Here is a 23,407-nt window from a genome sequence, read left to right on the forward strand (position 1 = left end):
GGCTTAGCAAATCACAGGAAATTTCAGGGCACAGGTTAATCTATACTATCATTTTTGGGTGAGCTATAAATTTTCATTAAAACAATTAAGATTAAACAATATTGAAACAACCTGGACTCTAGGTTTCATCCGAGAGACAGACTAGAAATTGAATCACTAGAGAGGATTAGTTTTTTTACGTATGTTTATACCCAGGAGGGGAGAAAAAGAGCCCCAGCTTTGCATAGTTGGTTCACTCAGTTCAGAAGCCACCATTGTTGTAAATTATCCAATTCCCTTTTCTTCCTTTTCTTCCCCACAGTGCCCTGCCTGCCTTTTGGTCATGTCACTATTCCTTAGCACCTCAGAAGAACAGCAAGAGGAAAAAGAATAGGATATTTGATAACAAAGGTGGCAAAGAGTTTTAGGAGAACTTAAAACTAAGAGTTAAAAATGGATTTTTAAGTTATCAATGTGTTTGACTTACTGGGTCTGTCATTATCAGAACTAATTTAGAGTTAGCCAAGTGACTACATCTCCTGGACAGTAGCACTGTCCCCAACTCTATTCTCTCTGAGATTGGAGAAGGTCTGCTTCCTGAACAACCAGGGTTTAGAAAAAGCAGAGACACTGAGCCCCTCTTTTATGAACTAAGGAAGTTCAAATAATGATTATTATTGTGCAACCTGCTCTAAAATTCCTTCTTACTTTTCAAAAGAGATACCATCTAGTTGTATATTTACATCTTAAGTCAAACTTCAGTAAAAAAGTTAAAAATATGTAGGCATGTCTAAGAAAAGGAGAAGACACTGCAGGGTGGTGTGAATTCCAACTACACAAATTAAAGAGGGCAAAGTCACAGATGTTTAAGAATTTCTAAGTGTTCTATTTTACCCTTATCGTTTTCTTTCTTTTCAGAGAAACCCCCAAATTTGCTCCTCATTGTCTCCTGCAAGTGCCCAATTGCTTCTATAGTCGCAGAGAAAGCAGAAAGAAAAGGACAAAGGCTCAGAAGACTGAAACTAAGGGCCAGATGGTTAATTCAACTGTGAAGGGCAAAAGGAAGCCCGAAAGACCATTTGGAAAAGATGAATTCAGAGCTTCTAGGACTGAGAAAATCAGGTGATACCACTTTAAGTACTATCTGGCTAGGAATGAATCATTGGAGAGCCACTTTGGGTGAGTTTAGGAATCAAAGCAGAAAGTCCCAAGGCAGATGGATCCATTTTCTGCAGGGCTAAACTGCAGATTATGGCTTCGGAGCTTGGGATGTCCTTGTTGGAGGGCGCGATACTCCCTAGATCTTTGTTTTCACCAGATAGACTCCAGAGGTTTGTGGCCTTCTAGACAGCAGCTGGCGCTAGGCAGAGGCATAACCTTGGGCCGGCGCTGCTGGCCACCACGCTACCCTTGGCTGTGTGTCCCAGCAATTGGGCCAGCACCGCAGCCTGAGCTTCCCATTCTGAGCAGACGCTGCTCCCTTCTGGAAAGGCCTGGGGGCTCACGACTGGCTGCTGGACCGTACTTTTTGAGAAAGAGGAGCTGGTTTGAAGGAAAGGAAGGAGTAGGTTTGTGAAAGGGTTGACTCTTCCTTAAATCTTTGGTGCCTGAAGTGGGTGAGATGGTGGCCAAATAAAATTAAAGGATATTATCCCATTTTGAGTAACGAGGATTTTTGAATGAGCCCAGGATGTGCCCGGCAACTGTCGATTTGGCAGAAGATTTGACTCAATCAACTGCCGTTTGGTTCCCACTTCAAACACACCTCCCCCATCCTGGGTTGACTCCCGGGACTCGGGGTGGGAGCGAGCAGAACCGGAGGGAATGAAAACTCAGCCTTCCTTTGGTCTCCGCGTGTGGTTTACGCACAGCTGGTTTAGTTCTGAGCAGGTTGATGTGTGAGGGGAAAAGCCATAGCTCCTTCGCCTCTGACTGGGTTTGGGTGAGGTGTGTTGGGTGGTGGGTGGGGAAGAAGAGATGGGAACCAGAGTTAGGCGGGACTATCGAGCGAAGCCCCTTAAGCCCCTTAATTTGCGTCTCTGCTGCGTTTCCAGCCCCAAGCGTCCAGCCTCCGCTGCACCGCCCCCTAGGCAGAGCTGGTAGAGAGGAGGGGGTTGGGGCGGGGTGGGGGGGGACGCCCAGCAGCAAGTCAGCCGGCGAAGGCAGTGGGGCTGTCTCTTTAAGCGCTCTGGAGGAGCTGGGGCGGGAGGGTGGTGAACGCGTTTCCATGGCACCGAGTCTGCGGGGGCTGCGGGGCCGCAGGGCTCACTCGGTTCCAGTCACTCTCGGCTGTGCACAGGCGCGCAGCTCTGCAGCTTTGGTGTCTCTGGGGCTCGCTGGGCTGCTCTTCTTGCACTCCTAGTGTCCTGTGATGCCCAGGGGGTTCGAGGTGCTACTGCGCCTTCCGTAGAGAGACCCATCTCTCCAGCCCCCGGAGCCCCGCACACCAACTTCTGCTCCACGATTCCAACTTCTGCGACCAGCTCGGACTTGCAGAGCGGGAGTGGGAGTGGCGCGCAGTGTACCGCTTGGGTGGTAGCTGGAGACGCCTCGCTCCGCGGAGATGACCTCGCAACTGTGGCCCTGGTGCTTCTGCGCTTGGGTGGCCGCCGGCTGGCCGCGAGGCATCGCTGTACAGCTCCGGCCAGATATGTAAGTAGAACGGCGTGCTCCAGGACTCTTGGGGAGAACTGGCTTCTCCGTGGTTCCACCCCAAGCAGGACCCGCTTCGAGTAGTGCGGCTGCAGCCCTTCCTTCCTGGAAGGGTTGTAGGGCACCAACTGTCTGAAGGCACCCCGTGGGGTCTGTAGGCTGTCCGAGGCGAGCGCGAGGGGAACCTGGTCCCTAGCGCATCACTGGGTCTGGGAGATGTGTTTTTTCCACCTGATAGATACTTTCTCAGCGCCTAAAATAATTTTCCCCGATTTGGGAGTGTGCGCGCAATGCGTGAGTGCCTGTGAATGTGAGTGTGTGTGTTTCGGTTAATGTCTTGTTTGGTAGAGTAATTGGCTAGTAAGTCCCACTTTCCGAAAGGGTTTTGAATGAAATCATGTCGAACAGCGTGTTTCTTGACATGTTCTTTCTAGAGGGGATGAGTTCGAGTACATGTCTTCCTTTCTTTCTTTTCTTTCTTTCTTTCTTTCTTTCTTTCTTTCTTTCTTTCTTTCTTTCTTTCTTTCTTTCTTTCTTTCTTTCTTTCTTTCTTTCTTTCTTTCTTTTTCTTTCTTTCTCTTTCTTTCTCTTTCTCTCTCTTTCTCTCTCTTTCTTTCTTTCTTTCTTTCTTTCTTTTCTTTCTTTCTTTCTTTTCTATTTCTTTCCTTCTTTCTCTCTTTCTCTCCCTCCCTCTCTCCCTCCCTCCCTCCCTCCCTCCCTTCCTTCCTTCCTTCCTTCCTTCCTGTATCTCCAAGTCCAAAGGAGTGGATTATTCCACAGGTTTGATGAGAGGTGAGCCTGGCTCATCTGTCGAAGTGAGGAGCTGGGGGGATGAGTGTGTCAAGGACTGAATGAATGCACAGCCACTTAGACACTAGCCTTCTTAAGAGAGAACTGGAGAGTAGGAAGGTGACTGAAACTCATTCTCTGAGAATGGGGCATGCTTTCATTTCCAGATTACAAGTGATCAAGACAAAGAGATATTAATTCTTGGTCACAGTGTCAAGCATAGCGTGAAGTTCAGGGAAAGTCTGTCTTTGCAGATTGCCTGGTCGCCTTGGCTGGCTGAAGTTTGCACTGAATTCTGTAGTGTCAGGGCGGATTATCAGCCAGTCCTCTGGGCGAAGCCAGAGCTAGTTCTGCTTTTCCTTTTTCCTCTGAGCACTTATGAATAGACACCAGAATATTTTGAACACTTAAATATTTGTGTTACTTTGCTGTTTCTTTGCTTCACCATTTATTTTCTGAGATGTTAATATTTTATAATAGAAAAATGGTTTAGATAAGTACACAAAAGCCATCTGTATTTTTCCAGGACTTTACTTTTTCTTGCATGAAAAATACTATTTTGGGGTTCACTACATTTCCATATTTCATCCTCCTCATTCAATTTGCTGCCTGGTTACTGCAAATGGCACTAACTATAAATCTTCAGACATGGTCAAGGCACCGGTGGCATCACAGAACTTTTTGCCCATGTAGTTTGTAAATACATGTTTGGCAGAGTTCCTGAGTAGGTGACTTCTCTTGCATTGATAAGATGTGTCTTGTTTTTTTGAAGAGAATGTTGATTTTTGACTTTTCCTCTCCAGTTTATCTCAGGAAACACATTTACTTTGACTAGCTTGTGCTTGCATAGGCCTTCATTTCTTAGAAACTGCATTTTAGCAATCTTGTTGGCTAGCCCTGTTCTTACCTTTGCAAGTGCCAGTATTAAAGTGGATCCTGGGTTGCCTTATTACTTAGCCACAGAGTCACCCTGCATATGAGACCAAGTAATCTCTTTGGGAGACACTGAAAAGTAACAGAAATAGCACATCACTTTTTACATTGCTTAACTGTTTTATCTCAGGTTTCAAGATTGATACTTTTGTTGAAAAGGCTGGAAGGATGACATTGCATTTTTTTTTAAAGGACATTGCTCCTGGCAGCTCATTTATTTATCAGGTGAGATGAGATTGGATATTAAAACCAATATAAATTCTTGGGTGTTTAATAGAGATGCTCTTTCTGTGGGAGTTATTGAGATGACTCTGATGACTCTTAGTACTTTCTGAAGTCTGGATGGGAAAAAATCCAATCAGATTTGTACTTAGGCCTCCCTGGTATTAGAATTAATGGTGTCTCCAGCAGGAACCGTGTTGGGATTTAGTGCTAGTTCTGCAGATGCCTTTGCAATTGTTACAGGCATGTGGAATACAACCACGTCTATAGCACTTGGCTTCCACACAGCGTTTGTCTACTAAATTAAAAAGAATTCTTCCTAAGATTTTTATTGACCTTTGAGGTCCATTTTCAGTGAGAGCAGGTTTCTAATGAGGTGAAGACCACTAACAGGAATGCATCAACTTACAGACTGGCACTTATGGTCATTAACAAAAGTAAAAGTTTTATGGATTCAGACTTGTACTTGAGCAGATTGTGATGCTGGGGTGACAAGTGAAAAGAAAAAATGACTGTGGAACTAAGTAAAGGCGAGTCCAAATTTATTGCATTGTAGTTATGATACGTTCCTCCACAGGCAAGCTCATTTTCAAGGAAGTTTTATTAATGGATACTCCAACTCTAACATAATTGGTCTGTCTGATGACCTTGTCTTATTACATTGAGGAAACCTTGTAGAACTAAGAATAAGGCAGATTCATAAAATCAGTATTCCACAAAGAGAGTGCCTAAGGACCTACTGTGTAAGTTGACATTGAAAATCATAGTTAATACTTAATCTGTTTGAATTTGTACTTAGATGCCAGGCAAATTTCTACCTCCTTTACATGTATTATTTCATATTATTTTGTAAAAAGCCCTACAGGGTAGGCAGTATTATCATCTCCATTTATGATGATGAAAGAAACACAGTGAGGTTAACACTCCAAGAATTCACAAGGTTTGGGTCCAGGTAGTTTGAATTCCAGTGCTGAAGTTCTTAAAAAATATTGTCCATTTTAGAACACCCAGGACAAGCTTCTGTGTACAAATAAATTTTTTAAAAAATCACTGACAGGGGTTCTCAGTGGGAGCAGGACTGGTGTATTCCACATCGTATCTATTGAGAAACCTATGGGTGCTTTTTTGAGTGTCGTAAAAGCAAGAGAACTCTCTTGGTATTTGGTGCTGGATATGGGAGGGAGTTGGGATGCCAATTGTCCTGCAGTGGGAAGAGAGTTTTTGGTAAGGAAGGTCTGATTCCTCTCTTCCTCACTGAGACTCTTCATAGAAAAATTTACCCCACTCTCTCATGGCCCATAGGCGTTTAAGTATAAAAGTGATGAGCTAGGCTTAAACTGGGACTTGTGGAATGGGGAAAGATGACCTTGGCAAGTGCACTATGAATCAGAGTGTTATAACTGGTAATGGCATTTTGATAAAGGGATATTGAAGAATTTGCTTATGTTAATGGTATTCTGCAAATGTTTTTTAAAGGATTAAAAAGAAGGAAATAAACTCTCCTCCAGATCTTTGAGATATGAAAGGAAAATGACTGGCTGTAACTCACTCTATTAAAATTTATCCTTTGTAATGCTCTCTTGCACACACTTGCATAATTAGTGAGTACAACAGGATAAAAGCAGTAAACATGGAAGTTTGCAGATATCCCACAGAAATGAATAAAGGCAGATGCAGTAGCTTAAGCTTCTGGGACTTGAGACGCTTGGACTTCTCTAATACTTGGGCAAGATATTTAAAAGATGTGGCCACTTTGTGACTGAGCAGTCTGTTACCTGGTTAGGGCATCTGACATGCATTCCCTAAGGCTGGTATCTGGAACAGACAGTTTGACCTATAAATCCAAAATGTGCCCGATAGGAGAGCCACTGTATCCACCACACCCTGACACCCCATATAGAGAAACATGTTTCACCTCAGCTTTCTGTAGTTGATATAGAAACTTGTGGTCAGAGTGGCAGAAATTTAGATTTTTGAAGACTTGACAAATGGAGAAGTAGAGAAAAAACCAGAGGCTGTAATAATCCAGAATCATGAAAGAGAATTGAGAAAGTTGTTTCTTGCACCACACATCATGTTGGAATTTGTTTTGCTTTGTTTTCCACTTTTCTTAGGATAAAGCCTGAAATTAAGCCAGTTACGGATGTCTGGCTAACATCAGTTCACTTTTAAATGTACACATAATTTACATATGGCCTGTGGTCTGTCATTTCCTCATGAGTTTAAATTAGCTAAAACATATTTTTCTTTCCTGTGAGCTCAGCTGCATTAACTGAGCATAAAGTGAACTAGAGAAGGCCATGCGTGTTTTCTGTGGGCAAGGCATTATGTACAGCAGCTTGTGTTCATCAATATCTTTAATTTAACAGCAATCATACGAAGCAGAAAATACTATCTTCTTGAGTTTTCAGAAGAGAACACTGAGACAGAGAGAGGTTAAGTAACTTTCCTGAAGCTTCATAGCCTAGCAGTGGTGGGGAGGGCCTTGGATCCATCCTGTCTAACTCCGGGATGCCATTCCTGATCGCTGTTCTCTGTGGTGATCTCTCTTCCCTTGACCTCTTCTTCCTAGACTCTCAAATTACCAGCCTCCCTGGTCTTTCTCTCAGTCTGGGTCTTACTTATTTTCAGCAACAGTGGACTTTCTCCTATTTCCCCACATAGAACTAATCCTCACCTCTGCCTTGCAGTTTTAGCAGTCAACTTTAATCTGTACTTTATTGATGAGATTGACATGGTATTATATGAACTTTGTCAGGCTCCCTGTCCTTGGTGTCAATATTTTTTTTATATATCTTTACTTTTTTCTTCTGTATCTCATGGAAATATGTTTTCCCCCCTCTTTTGTCAAGGTAATCCCTTCCTTGTCTATTCCAGATCCCATCTTTAACATGTTTCCTCTGTCAGTCTTTTCTTTATCTTATCGCCTACTCTTTCCTTTCTGTCGTTTTATTTCTCTTCTCAGTGTATCCGTGTCTCCTTTTCTGCATCTCCCTCCATTCCATGTTTTAGTATGTCTGTGTTTGTATTCCAGTCTGGCTGGACCTTGCTGCTTTTCTCCTTCAAGAACAGGTCTTGGCTGCTGCTTCCTTTCTTGTCATTGATCATTTAATCCTTTGCGGTTGGGCCTCCTTTGCTAAAATTTCTTCTCAGAAGCTGACTTTCTTTCCAGAACTCACCCTATTCTCATTTTTCTGTAGTGTGTAATATAAGTGCTCATTCCTATTTCCCACTTTTCCACTTCTTCACTTGCACTTTTTCTTTGTACACTCAGTGTCATCTCTCCTTCTTCCTTCCCTATTGGCCCCTGCATTCACCTGTCTTCTGTCTTTGTTTTGTTTCCCAGTCTTTATAGTTTACCAGGTTTCTCTCTTTCTTTTCACTGGCTCCCATCGTATGCTCTATTCTAATGAGTCCCAGATCCGTACATCTAAACCCCAGTCTCTTCAGTTGTAGACTTGTATTTTCAACTATAAATTTGTCATCTCTGTGGGTTTTGGATTCAAAATCTGCATGGATCATTTCTTGTTATCATTGTCGCTATATTTTCTCCTTCTTAGGTACTTTGCTTACTTTTTCCCTTTCTTCCTATTTGAAATATTGTAGTCATTTCTTTTCTCCCACTTTACTTTGTAATTGTGAGTTTTAGGTAAGATGATTATGAAAAGACTGTTGTATATAACAACTGGATAACTAGAAGTTAATATTTATATTACTTTCAGTTGCTGAATCTTATAAACACCAGACAAAATGCCTCCCGAATCAGTTCTTTTGTTGCCGCATTCAGGCCCAGTCATGCTGTTTTTACTCCTGGGCTTTTACAATTGTCTCTTGGTTGGTTTTCTCTTGCATATTCCCTCATTTTTACATATATGATTTAATTTTCATCAAAGTTGGTTTCTAAAGCAAAGATCTACTAATTTTCTTTCTTAAACACTTTGATTATCCATGAAAAAAACCTTTAAACACCAGAATTTTATTCTTAAGTAGAACTTCTTATATACCAGGAACAATTTAAGTACTTTACATATTTTAAATAATTTTTCTTCACATATCTCTATTAGAAGGTAATATTAGTGCCTACATTTCATGATAAGGACATTGAGATCCAGGGACATTAAAGTTTTCTGGAGTTATTGCTTGTAAGAGTACAAAGTTCAGAAGAGTGCATGTTGTTAATAATTGTGAAAGCTGGAGTATGAACTCAGGCTCTTTGGCTCCAGCATCTGTGCTTTTAACCACGACACTATATTCAAGATCTTACCTTTCTGGACTTGTTTAATTCTGTAAACATTTATTGAGCACTTTTTAAAATATTGCCTTTAGATTCCTTCTCCTTGTCAAGAACTGTGTTGTGTCTAAGATTTTAGTCTAACAGCAAGGCAGCGAATTAGCCTGCCACAGTTCATAGATGCTGACAGAAGACATGAGACTCTGGATCCGAGACAAAGGACTTTATTGGACAAGCCGCAGCAGGTAGTATGAGCTCCATGTTTGCATTGGCTTCCCTGGCCTTTCCCTCCTCCCCGCCCAAGTTTCTGGGAGCAGTGAGGGGCAGCCCAGTCGATGCTGTGCACACAGTGAATTTATGTCATAGCTGAGGAACCCAGGTCTCAAAAAATCTCCAATCCTTGTAGGGTGTTGCTATCAAACTCTTCCAGCCTTTGCCCTTAGAGGGAGACATCATCTTTATTATCCTGCTTAGGAAACAACTCTGCCTTGGACCTGGCAGAAGACACTGTCTATATATTCCAAGGCTGTTTGCTATACAAATATCCTTCCAGCACAAAAGTAATTAAAGCTTCTTCACAAGATATGTAGAAATGCAAGAGACATTGAAGAATTGTTTCCCCAAACCCCTAACATTTTCCTTCACAATTTCAGCCATATGGGATTTGTTAAAGCTTAAATCTAGTTTTGTTTTTTTTTTATTGAATCTAGTTCTGAATTTTGCCATTATATTTTAACAAGTGGGAAGACTCTGGAATGAGATGAACACAAAGATTTAGTGAGTCGACCCAGGAGACTATGTTAAAATCCCAAGTAATTGTTTTTTTCTCCACTAAAGCTAAAATCAAATCATGTATTACTTCTATTCAACAAATATTCAATGACAATTACTTTGCTAGACTTTGAGGGTGTATGGAAGATAAGGTGATCCTGTGTCTTTTAGCAAATTCTAGACCTTGGGGGAAGGGCAATGAACAGACCAGAGCCTACCAAAAAAAGTTGGCCGAGGTGGGACGAGTAACCTAGCTTGAGGGAAGAATGAATTCAGGGCCTTGGCCTAAGTTTTCAAGACTTTACTTTTTAATTGAGTTTTAAGTAGAGGTTAGATGGGTGGCAAAGATGGTGATGGTGGTGCTTGTGTTTCCAGTTGGTGGGAAGAGCAGGTTCAAAAAGAAGGAGACAAGATCTGCCCTTCAGGAAAACCGTAAGTCACTCTCTTAATAGTATGTTTGGAAGGAAGAATATGAAAGGGGCCACAGTGGAAGATGAGCTTAAGGCAGCTGAGAGGGACTATCTTAGGAAAGGTCCTGCATGTCGAGTTGAGAACTTTGGATTTTGCAGTGGACCAATGAGGAGCCAAGAAGCAACTGACTGAAAACAGGGAAGTGACTTAATCAGATTTGTGTTTTGAATAAAGGATGGGGAAGAGGGAAGAAGCCAGAGTAGGGAGTCCACTTAGGAGCTTCTCTCAGTAGGAGAGGAAGAAGTGGTGTGAGTCTAATAAGTAAAGGAACAGTGGTGGTAGTGAAAGGAAGGAGCAGATCTGAAGTCTTAACATCAAGAGGAGTTGATAAATGTGTGGAAGTAAGCAAGTGAGAGAGAAAGAAGACTTAAGGGCGACCCCTGGATAATGGAGAACATCAGAAACAAGGAGGAAGGAGGAGCTTTGGGGGAGAAGAGTGTGAGTTCAGCACTTATGTATCTGCGAGATTGGATGGTGTCACTCTGGGGAAGCTCCACATCAGGGCCTGAGGCCAGGAGAGTGGTCTGGACTGGAGCTATATTTGGATGTTGAAGAGGCAGGGGACAAGTACATATAAAAAGTAAGGAGAAAGGATTATTTAAGAAGGAAACCTGGGAAACATAAATAAATGAAAGGAGGACAGATGACAAAGGGCCTAAGGAGGAGATTAGGAAACTAAGAAGGAGAGACGGAGTAGCAAACACTGTGGAAAGCTTCTGGAACATTCAGTGAAAGAGGAATATGGAAAGTGAACAGTGTCGCTACTGAAAAAAATAATTGACTTTGAGTTACCTAGAGAAACCCGATGGGAGAACCTTGCTCTAAGTTGAGAACTCAACTCTAGCAGCCCTCATAGTTGGTCATGTCGACCGGAAGGGGAACTCCAACAGAGTGGCTGCATGTGTCAGTGATCCGCACTCTGTCATGACTAATCATGTCCTAGGTCTCTGCCATCATTTTCAGTGCCAGTATTCCCATCCTCAGAAGTGATAGGAGGAAGGACTGCCTGCTGTGGTCCACACCAGGATTAATTACAGATGGGGCACAATTTAAGATCATCTTACAGTAATCAAGACAAATGTCTTGATTCCCTTGGTTCTGTGGAGATTGTAAAGATGGGTAAGATAAAAGTCTCTATTCCCTAGGAGCTTTTGATCAAATACTGTGCTTTTTGTTGTAGGATGGTTAAGCACCACAAAGGCCTTAGACCAAACTACTACTATATTTAAAAAGGAAAGGGTGGGCTGGGATGGGAGTAAAGGACAGAGAACTGTACTTGAACAATGATTAAAATAAAAAAAAAGGAAAAACCAAATTAATGAGGGGAAATCATGGAAAGCTTCATGGAAGTGGTGACATTTGAAGGTGAAATAGGATTGGGAGCAGAAGAGCATTTGTTACAAGAAGAAACAGAGCATGTTAAGGCTTTGGAAGCAGAGTGTCTCCTGGGGATGGTGTACACTGTTAAAGGTTGTTGCCATCATTGTCCCCATACACGGGCTGCTCTGCCCTCATCAGGATACTCCACAGTGCCCAGATGCACTCCCTGCTTTCTTGCTGTGGGGCCTTTGCTCTCCGTGAACCTCCTGCCTCTTTCCTATCTTCCAGGCCAATCTTGAAGACCCAAACCCAAAAGTCATCTATTTCACGAATCCTTCCAGGTCTCTCAGATAGGATTAATGGCATGTCTGTCTGTCTGTCTAGGGAGTCTCACTGACATTTTTATTTGACATGCTATTTGGAGATCTCCAGTTTCTTTAAAGACATCTATTTGATAACCATGTGACAGTGTTGAGGGTTAAACTTAGTAAACGCATTTCCTGCCAACTCTTTGTAAAATCAGGCTCTTGGATATAAATTATGTGGCTTGTCAACTCATGATCTGGGAAATGTTTTCTGTCACTCTTCAGTGGACAGTCTTCAGTGAGGTTTAATGCTCTTCCTCACTGACATGGTTAATTAAGAATTGACAGTAATTCTGAGCTTTAGTGGAGTTTGCTCTTGAGGAACGAGGCAATCCCAGGAGAGTTGCGGTCTAGTTTCTCTGAATTATTAAGAAAACTCTTCTCATGGTCTAGGGTAGTGGATTCCAACTGGGAGAAAGACAACCTAATTATGAATAGTTTATTTTCTTATTGGAGCCCAAAGCACTAATATTCATCCACAGTACTTCTCATATGAACAGTTTGGTTTATAGACAAAGGAGTATGATAAAAATAATAGTCAAATTGTATTGCTTATTTATGTATTGTGGAGTTTAAACAAATTTTGGCTATCTCAGCTTACAAAGCTCAAAAGATAAGAAACTCTTCTCAGCATGAATAAACTGGGAATGTGTCTTGACATCAAAAATTTATTCTCCATAGTATTTCACAGTTTACTCATGCTGAGAACCACTTCTTATCTTTCGAACTTTTGAACTCTCCCTGTATCAGGATGAGTGAAATTAACATGGGTTGCCTTTGAATATACTGGTATACCATGCGTAAAATAAAACAAGTAGAAGCTCAAGAGACAGCAGTACACACTGGCTAATTATGTGATAACAGAATAGTATTTGTATTGGGCTTTAGGCATGGTCTATGAAATGAACTTCGAAACAGGAGGCACACAAGGCAGCACGCCTTACATCTCTTGTAACGCACATTTTGCTTGAATTCAACTGACAGTAACAAGTTGGGGACAGGAAACAACTCAGTCAGCATTCTCCTTCTTTCATAAATCTATTTACAGTGGAAACCCCATTAACATTTTAATTGTTTCACAGCTAAAGTTGCTCTCTGTGCCACTGTTAAAGGCTCAGGTTCATTAAAATTTAAGGGACCAGGGAGTTCATAGTCTACTCTAATGACCTAGTGAAGGTTGTAAAGGCTCTAAATATATTTTTGGCTCACTGAACAATGGAAGGATTCTTTGTAGTGGCTAAGGACGCTCCCAGGTAAGTTGTTGCATCAAGCCATTTCAGTCCTACCAGAAAACTCTCTGTTCTCTCTTATCTGAATCCTAGAGTCTCCTGAAGTCCTCTTCAGCATTTTCTGCCAATGTTTATGTAGTTGCCTACATTATTTCTACAGCCAGATTTTAATTTCATTAAGGTCAAAATGTGAGCCCAATAACTGTTGAATTAAAACAGAGTCACTGATAACCTCCCTTTAACCCATGTTTCTGCACTCCCTATGTTGCCCACCTTAGATAAAATAATGTGCCTCAAACTTGAATTATTTGTTAGTGTTGGGAGTTCCTGCTCTGGCTATGCTACGAATAAGCTGTGTGAGGTTTGTAACCTCTCTGGTGTGTAGTTTCTCAGGTATGCTTTGGAAATACAAGTGCTTGAAGGATTAACTAGACTTAGAATCAATGCCCCTAAGGTGACTTGTTATATACAATCCTTTAACATTGAGTACTTGTAGGGAAATGCCTGCCCAACGTATTCCCTGGTTGGTTCCAACCTATGTTAAGTTTGCCCTGATAAGATGTAGTTAAGGATCTTTTATCTCTTAACAACTGGAGGATAACAATGAAACCCTCTCATTTGCTTATAGGGAGAAAATTTGGTTTCTATGGAAAAACAGCTGGAGAGAGAGAGACTAACATCAAAATGATCAAAAGCCTTGTACCATCAAAGTGCACTGAAAACCAGAAAGACCCAAGATCATCTTATTATAAATTGTTATTTGGGGTGCTAAGGATCTATTCTTAATCCTGGGACTTGGTGTGATCACAGGATGCAGACTTTACAAAAATAGTAATAAATGGAAGCATGTGCTCACTCACCCTTTTTAGCATGTGATTTGCATGCATTTGTAAACCTGAAGAATGAGGTGAACAATGTTTATGTGATTGTGAGTTTCTGAAAGTGCCTCCTATGGGCTACACTCACACTGTGTATTCAGTTTCAAGAACTCTACTTTGCCTTCAAAAATGTGGTTTTGGATGGACAGCCAGAAGATTTTGGTTAGTGGTAGTTAATAATAATTAGAGTAGATTTTAAGGTATCTTATGCCAAGATGATACTTTTACATGTTGAATCTGCACAAGAGGCTCTTGAAATCCTTTTGTTTTAGGAGAGACATATTTCATAGGAGTTGGTGAAATTGAAGTATGTCTCCCCTAAAACAAAAGGATTTCAAATTGTTCATTGCAGTGTTATTTACAATAGCCAAGATTTGGAAGCAGCCCCAAGTGCTTGTCAGTAGATGAGTGAGTAAAACAGGCTATGCTATATTACACAATGGAAAGCTACATGGCCTTAAGAAAGAAAAAAAATGTACCCTTTGTGACAGCATGGATGGACCTGGAGAACATTATGCTGAGTGAAATAAACCAGTCAGAGACAGACAGGTACTGTCTGATTTCACGCATTTGTGGAATTTAATGAACAAACTGAACTAATGAGGAAAATGGGGACAGACTCACAGGTGGAGAGCAGGCTGACAGCTCTGGGTGGGGGTGAGGGTGGAGGCATGGAACACAAGAGAAGGGACTCATGGGCATGGACAAGAGTGTGGTGATTGCTCTGCGGGGTGGAGGTAGATGAGGATACAAGGGGATAACTGTAATGGAAAAAATACAATAAAGAAGAAACTTAAAAGAAGAGTTCCATAATCCCTTATCCATAATTCTGAAATCTGAAAATGTATAAATAAACACTTTCATTGTTGTTATTTGTCACAAACTAATTTGGTGGTAAAACCCAGCTGACAGGAGTATAATTATAGACTTTATTTATTTCATTCAATATGAAAAACCTTACGTTTCCTTGGAGAATATTAATGTGTTTGGGCACATATGTACCATGTTGCCTTTCTTAAGTCTGAAATACTCTGAATTTCCAAATAATTTGGCCCCAATTTGTTTCTTCAACAAAAATTTAGATTCTTCTAACTTGTACTTATAAACATTATAATTGAAGAATATACTAATTTTCAAATGGTAGTTTAAACAAAATTCTTTTTATAAAAAGAGTAATTACTTTTAAGCAAAAAATAACCCATTTACTTTTGTTTGTTTAAATTCTAGATGTTGATTAGTGTAAAATAACAAAAGTTCAGTGTCCTATGTTCTCAAAAAAAATTAAAAAGTAGCTTTATCATAACAGTAATGGATTTTTAAAAATCTGAAATCCCAATTTTTATAATATACTTTTCCAAAAGTAAAAAAAAAAAGTAACCAGATTGTGTCATTTAAAAAAGTTTTCATCTTAATAGCCAGGAAATAGAGATTAAATGATCCATTCAGGGTAATGCATGAAAATGGATTTCATCGTCATTCTATTAATCCCATTGCTTCTGTGCAAGAGAAGCAAAATCAGCTGATTTTCATTGAACTGGATCACCATGCCAGGCAACACGGCAAGAGCTTTCTGTATACGCATTCCATCTGAACAACAAACAATGTGCAATAATAGTACTGTGCCTCTCGTGTCTAAAAACCATCATTTAGGAATCGTGACAAGGGGAAAAATTCACTTCCACAATTAAGGTGTTTTATTCATTACAATTTCATCCTTTGTGAAGTAAGGATAAAACTTCTAAGGGTCCTACTTGCGGTTACTTTTTGTGATGTCTAAGTCCAGAGAGAGTACTAGTGGTGTCTCGTTAGGATCAGTCTGCTGGACCCCCTAGTACAAGATCATTATTAATAGAAGTAGACTTTGAAGTACTTTTACTGTCCCTTGCCTTGCAAACTTTTCTATTTAATTTTTTTCATAAGTTTTTTTTTGTTTTGTTTTGTGAAGCCCCTAGTTTGACCCAACAAACTGTTATATTTTTTATAGACCTTTGTTGCAGCTCTGGTAAGTCATTACTTTCCAAGGAGAGTCAACTGAAGTGCCTCATTCACTTTGCTGTATTTCCTGCATTTCACATTAAATATACTTACAATATTCTCTTTTGTATGTGGAACCTACATGACCGCATGTTGCATTATTAATGGCCTCCCCAAGGCTTTGCTTCTGGCTGTGCCTACTTTAATTATTTTTAAATGTAAGCTCCTTATCTGGTGGCATAGGTGGGTCATTTATGCTTCTGGCATGTAGCCGGAAAGAGGCCAATTCTGAAGGAGACAGAGGTCCTATGAAGGTGAGGTGGAGTCCCTTGGAATGGAGTTCTAGTGTCCATGGAAATAGACACTTTAAGAGAGCCCAAGGGCCTGGGAAGAAACGTTAATTATAAAGGACCCCAGAAGCCCGCGGAATACACTTTTGCATCTGACAGACTGGGTAAGAATTGAACTTGGAGAAGAGGTAAGCGTTTTCACAAGGGAAAGGGCTACACACGGGCAGGATTGTAAGTGAGGCTGTGTTCTGCCTCTGCTCAGTGTGGTGGCAAGAGATAGTAGGGCTTCTGACCTACAGAAAATTAAATGCTACCTGTCAATAAAGTGAGCTTTGTGGCTGAGTCTTTGCAATTGTGTGAGATGGAAAACATATTTGTGAGGAAGCAGCTAGGAGTGGAAAATCTGAATTAAAATGAATTATTGCTTGAAGGAAAGATAAATGCCTATTCTGATTGAACCTGAGTCTAGCAGTGAATCTATTATACTAACATATCATCACCGTCTGTTTCATTGTATACTTCATTTGCCTAAGAAATGAAACTTGTTTTCTCTTGAAAACCATCTTTAAAATTTCTGTGTGTTAGCAAAAAAAAAAAATGGAAACAGCCTAAATGTCCAACAATGAGAAAATGGTTGGATAAATATGGTATATCCTTACAATGGAACATTTACACAGCTATTAAAAATGATGTTTCCAAATAATTTTAATGCTCAATAAAATGCTTACATTATCATAAAAAAGCAAGACATGAGTGTCTATAACAGTATAGTTTTATATATAAATGCATAAATATAAAGACAGTAAGCATAAAAGGAGAGAAATGTATCAAAATATTTTGATAGTGTTTATCTCTTGGTGGTGAATTATGGATAATTTTTATTCTCCCATCGACAGTCCTCAGTTTTTGCTGACTTTTATATAATAAACATCTATTACTTTTTTCTTAGGCAAAACACTTTTAAATTCTGTTTGTTTCTGAAACAGTTTTCAGACCAAAATATATTACTGACTTGAGCACTTGAAGGTCACTTTGTAAGACCACCGTTGAGGCCACCGATTTTGCTGAACTTTGTTTCTGATGAGAATCTTTACAGTTTGTTTGTTTTTCAGTAAAAATGTGTCATAATTTACTCTCTGTCTGGGTTGCTATTATTTACTCCATTGATGTCCCATTAGGAGACAAGGGCAATTTTCCCTGTTTAGAGGCTCTAGAAGTGTCTCAGCACCGGAGTGGGAAGTGCCAGCCACACCACCGGAGCTCCAGGCTTGTACCCTGGCTTCGGACGGACTGACGGAAGCACGTTCAGGAATAAGTAGGCCATAGACGTGGCTTCTCCAGACCCACAGTCAGCGATTCATTTTATCGTTACAGTGCTGGTTTAATTTATTGGATGTTAGAGTTGCTGTAAATTGCTAAAGAGTTGACAAGATCACCTTTTTTTCTGTTCTTCAAGGGTGAGGTTAACCAGACATAGCTTTGATGATGACTCTTATTTCTGCAAACACTTGCAGAACTATATTGTGCATTTCTAAACACATATAGAAATATTTTGCTTCCCTAGAGCTCAGCTCTTTGGCAGCCTGTATACCTGGCAAATAATTGAGGATCAAGAAATAAATAACGATAGTAATAAATAACAATAGCTAACACTTATTGGGTGCTTGCAATTATCTTGAACTCTCTGTGGAGTCTTTACTTCATTATATCATTTAGTATTAATAACAACCCTATGCGATTGTTATTGCTGTTCCTATTTACAGATGAGAAAACTGAGGCTCACGAAGTTGAATAACTCGTCTAAGATCATGTAACTAACTGCTCTGGAGCTAGAAGCTCAACCACACATTCCAAAGCTCACATATACTCTTAAGTATTATAGTAAATAAAAAATTCAAACAGATGCCATAAAATTTGTATTAAAAATATACTGGACATTACATTCCAAGGTTAGTCTATTTTTCAAATGACTTTAGCATATTTACAAACAACATAGTTATAAATGGGAAAGGGGCATCTAGAAGCAGGAATTGATGTAGAAGAGAAGGCACGTTTGTATTGATAGTGAGAGGGGCTGAAAAAAATATAATCCCAAGAATCTCGAAAGCATCATGTTCTGGATTGGATAGGTATGGGCATCTGGTTCACTTTATTAGCTGCTAAGTGTAAATAAGTCAAAATGGAATTTGATGGTGGTAGATTTATTTTGTTAATAAAATATTAGAGTCAATATTCAATATAGTCTTAATTTATATAAATTTATATTATTATTATATAGTTTATACATTTTGTTGTACACAGGTTACAATGTAGAGATGAAATAAGATAACAAAATAACCTTCCACGATCTCACACAGGAGATACCCATTGTTAACATTTTGGAAATGCTATGCAATGTAAACAGCAAATGTAAATATAAATGCAAATATATACCATATTTTTAGGACTATAAGATGCACCAGACCATAAGACATACCTAGGTATTAGAGGAGGAAAATAGGGGAAAAAATGGGAAGCAAAAAATGTGGTAAAGTATTTAATAATCTATGACCCCACTCCACTGCCGTCTGACCCCCAAAAAGCCAGGTGAGCTACATTCGGAGTATAAGATGCACCCCCCTTTTCTGCCCAAAGTTGGGGGGAAGTATGTCTTATAGTCTGAAAACTACTATATATCTGTCTTAAGAAAATGGAACTGTGCTTTACTTTCTAAAATCACCTTCACTTACTGTGCTGTGAGCATATCTTAAAATATACTTTGATTACAAAAGCAGAGAAATGTATACTATATTTGAGAATGATGTTTTTCAGAAGGGATAAATAAATCATTTATTTGATGTTTTCAGGAAAATCCATATTAATCCAGGTAATTACTTTATGTGACTTTGTCCACTTCTTAGTGATGCTGTATCAATGAGGAAGATACACCATGGTGTGTTTTACTGATCTTCCTGCCACAGAGCTTTCGTTTTTCTCCTCTACTTAGATTAAACATTTTAAAGTAACTTTTTTTAAAGAGAGGATCAATAATGAGAATAACAATTTAAGGGGGCTTTGAATGAAAAAGAGTGCATATTCCCTGCCTGGAGCTGGTGTGGTTTAGAGCCATATGCTGCTTTCACTTGAAATACAGAGATTTACTTAATTCAGAAGAGGGGCAGAGCTGGCTTCCAAGAACTGTGTTTTCATACGTCATTAATTTGATAAGGGATTTATTGATTACTTACTTTGTGTGTGTCCTGTATTAGATACTTATGCAATGCAAGGAAGTGTAGGATGTACTCTCTGCACTCAGAGAAGTCAGCCTAATGAGGAAGGAAGGAAGGAAGGAAGGAAGAAGGAAGGAAGGAAGAGAAAGAAAGAAAGAAAAGTAATTACAATGCAGCATGGTGAATACAGGGAGAGAGAGTAGTTTAGGGAGCTGCAGGAGCACATGGGTGGGGGAGAAGCTTTTTGGGCATAAACGCCAGAGTGGAGAAGTAGAGCGAGGGTGAGCCAAAGAAGATAGGTGAGTGGCCAGGGGCAGGAGGGTGATAAAGTGCGTTTCAGGAAGAGGGGGCACGTGTATAACAGTTTTGGGGACTAGACAACTAGCGTAATGTGTTTAGGGTCATGGAGAATAGAGTATATATTGGAACAAAGCTTGAGAATTAGCCATGGCCTGTCAAAGAGGTGTCCTGTGCCATGCAGAAGAGTTGGGGTTTTATTCTGAAGGGAGGAGGAGTCATTGGAAATAATGTCAGTGGAGCCATGAGGAGAGGAGCTGGTGTTTTGAGAAATCACTCTGGCAGCTGTGTGAAGAGCCCTAAGTTCTGGCCAGAAATGATCAGGATCTGAACTCAGGTGTTGGAGAAGAAAAAGTTGAACTGATGAACTCTTGGACTGTTGGATGTGGAGACAAAGAAATGGGTGGGGAAAGGATGAACTCATTATCACTGGGTTAGGTGAGCAGGTGTGTGGTGGTGTCTTCAGCAAGTGAAGAAGGCTGTGAATAAAGCAGATGGAGGGAATAGGTCAAAGATGATGAGCTGGCTTTGGATATGTTTAGCAGGCAGTTGGGCACGTGGATCTTGAGCTGGGAGTAACCAGTGGTCTCGAACAATAGACTAAGGGATTGCCTGGGTATATATGTATGAGAGCATGAAACAGGGTAATATCACTAAGTTAATATCTGTGGATTCAGTGGGACCTTTGAGGACCACCATCATTTAAGGGATCAGTACAGGATAATAGTTAAGGGTGTGGGCTCTGCCATCTGGGTTCAAATCCTGATTCTACCAGTTACTAGGGCAAGTTACCTTTTCTCTCCGTTCTGGAATTTCCTTATCCATAATATGGAGATGACACATATTTGAGTCATAGGGTGACTGTGAACCATAAAATGAGTTTATATATATAATAGGACTGCCTTTTAATTAAAGTTCAGTAGATTTGGCTTTAGGTTTACTGTAAGATTATAATAATTCAGGAAAATTTGGCCAAACAAACAGGAGAGTCAGTGAAGAGTACAGAATAGGTGTTGGCAAAGGTGTGGAGGAGTACATCTGTGAGGGGAGTCATAAAGATTAAGGCGGGCCAGACTTTGAAAGGGGAAGTGAGTTGTGTTCAATGTTTCAGGAAGGACAAGCCAAGTAATTCCTAGAAAATGTCCTTTATTTTCTGATATTAGTTTTGCTGGTAGCTTGCTGGGAGGGGTCCCAGGCCCTGATCAGTGGTCTGAGGAACAAACAGGCGGTGAGACTGGAGTGGGCAAGTGGAGACCACCTTCTCAAGAGGCACAAATCAAGTCAAAGATTTAGGCCAGTGGTGGGAGAGAGACGGGGGCTGAGTGAGTGTCTGTGGTTGCTGTAAAGTATGGGTGAATCAGAAGCATTTTATATGAGAGAGGGAAAAGCCAGCACAGGGGAAAGAACGAGGCATTGAACTAAAAGAGCCTGTCGTTTATTGATCACATTTCCCTTGGTGTATCCTGTGTCTGGCACTGGGCCACGAGCTGCGTTAACTCTCAAGGAACTACAGTCTGAGGCTCTGGATGAAGGCAGCCGGCAGCAACCCTTCCATCCTTGAAGTGCGGCAGGGGGAGGGACCCTGCCTCCTGTGGCGGAGACACTCTCGGGAGAGTGTTGGTCTGGGTTAGGGGTGGTAGGACCACTGGGTGAGTGGCAAAGCAGGGTGTTGACCTGAAGTACATGAAGGCAGCTCACTAGCTTCTTCAGCAGGTCAGACCACAGTTTAGGGACCGACCCTCCTGAGTGAGGGAACCGGAACCCCTTGCAAGCTTGGTCACTCTGTGATCATGCTGACCAAGCTAGCCCCTATGGAAGCACTGATAACCTTTTATTTGGATACTTTCTATATAAAAAGCCAGAATAGTATATTGAAAAGAACATGAAGCTAGGTAACAGAAAACTAGCTAACTTCCTTCCTTCTTCCCTCCCTCCCCCCCGCCCCTTGCTGAAATATCCTCTGAGCACTGATTGTGTGCCAGGCAATATGTTATGGCCTGGAATTACAATGGGGACATGAGAGGTTGGGTGTCTGCTGAAAAGAGTGAAGTGATGGTAAGACAGAGCTGGAAGATAGGTTGGGATTAGCCAGGTGAAGGGAACAGGGGAGGAGTTTTCTAAGTAGAAGAGACAGCATGTGTGGAAACCTTAGAGTTATGAAAGAGCTCAGTACTCTCCAAGGACTGAAAGGAGCCTGGTTAGGCTGGGATACGGGGAGTGCCATCCCTCGGACTAGATGATATTGGTTACAATGACTCTGACTGTCCATCTTCTTCTCTTTAAGGCCGGACATGGGGTGGAGGATGCCCCTGAAGGCTCCTGTTCTCAGAATGCAGCAGTGAGAACGAGCACGAGGGAAACGACTCTGAGGATCATAAGTGGGATGGATTAGACGCAGGGAGCACAAGGGCGAATCTAGAATCAGGGAGGTCTGTTGGGCAGTTCCCTGTGGGTGAGACCACTGGCTGTGAGTGGAGAAGAGAAGGGGCTGGAAAAAGAAACCAGCTTACTCAAGGACAGGAGATGCTGGGCTGAACAATGGCTTTGCAATTCCTGGAAGGTGGCTCTTTTGAGAAGGATTACCATGAAATGAGAAAAAACAAACTGAATTTTCAGTGAGAGAGATTTTAGAGGACAGACCAGTGGGCAGGAGCTGGAAAGCCAATGAACAGAGACAGAAAAAGCACAGCACCAGAAAGAGAACTCAAAGCAGTTGAGTCAAGAAATTGTAGGAAGGAGCCCTGGCTGGCACAGCTCAGTGGACTGAGCACGGGCTTTGAACCAAAGCATGGCAGGTTCGATTCCCAGTCAGGGCACATGCCTGGGTTGTAGGCCAGGTCCCCAGTGGGGGCCACATGAAAAGCAACCACACATTGATGTTACTGTCTCTCTCTCTTTCTCCCTCCCTACCCCTCTCTGATAAATAAATAAATAAATAAATAAATAAATAATAAAATCTTTAAAAAAAGAAATTGTAGGAAGGATTGTTTTTGACTTAAATTCTAAATTTTCTTCCATAAATGCTCTTTTCAATCCAGTTAATTGGGTAAATTCTTGTCTTAAGAAAGAACTCCAAAGTGTTGTTTGTGACTGGCTAAAACATATCTGGCAAGTGATAGATGCTGTACTTCTAACAACTTTAGAGCTGATGTCGTCTATTTCATTTTTTTTTATTGGCAGTTTATGAATGCTAAGAAAATGTGTGGAGTTTTCCATATTCTTTTTAGAGTATCATAGAAGGAGACATTCACATCCCTTAGTTGAGTTATTCCTGAGCAAATCAGGGGAGACTTACATCTTATGTGGAGGTTTTCTAGCAATCATTTGAAGTGGAGTGTGTGGAAATTTAGCTCCGTTGATGTGCGTTTGAATTCTGAAAAAGATGAAAGATGCTGTGAAAATGCACTGCCCTGCGTTTGTTAGGAAATAGGATTGCCCAAAAGAGCATAGCCAATGCTTGATACAAATTCACTGCCGACCTATCCAGTGTGGACCTGAGGCTTGCTCCACAAAGGATCGATAGGCAATCACAGGCACAGCGGGGAGGTTCCCTGCAGCGGGCTGGGCAGTGCCCCTCCGTGCTGGAGCTCTCCTTGGAATTCAAGATTTCCTCAGCCTGCAGACACCACGCCTGCTTTAGCATTAATACTGTCAAAGAGAAGAAAGTGGGGCCCTTTAAAACAGTCCCATCTTGGGTTACTTTGATTTGTCTTTGGTTTTGTTTTTCTCTGTTGTCAAAGAATGTTGTTGTTTCCTGCCAGAATATCCTTCCTGTGTGTCCTTCAAAAGACTGAGTT

The 23,407-nt window shown here is 40.9% G+C and overlaps 1 protein-coding gene across 1 annotated transcript in view; it reads left to right on the top strand.

The window, feature by feature from the left end:
• Window positions 1-9,911: 9,911 nt before the first annotated feature.
• The window catches only part of LOC123826961 (EGF-like and EMI domain-containing protein 1), a 441,941-nt gene continuing 428,445 nt past the window's right edge, over window positions 9,912-23,407 (top strand). Inside the window, exon 1 of the mRNA XM_045851170.1 lies at window positions 9,912-10,009. Coding sequence (XP_045707126.1) covers window positions 9,912-10,009 — 98 coding nt within the window. The remainder of the gene's footprint in view (window positions 10,010-23,407) is intronic.

The sequence above is a fragment of the Phyllostomus hastatus genome, unplaced genomic scaffold (assembly GCF_019186645.2).
Source record: "Phyllostomus hastatus isolate PE091 unplaced genomic scaffold, TTU_PhHast_1.1 phas_contig_86, whole genome shotgun sequence".
Taxonomy (NCBI): Eukaryota; Metazoa; Chordata; class Mammalia; order Chiroptera; family Phyllostomidae; genus Phyllostomus; species Phyllostomus hastatus.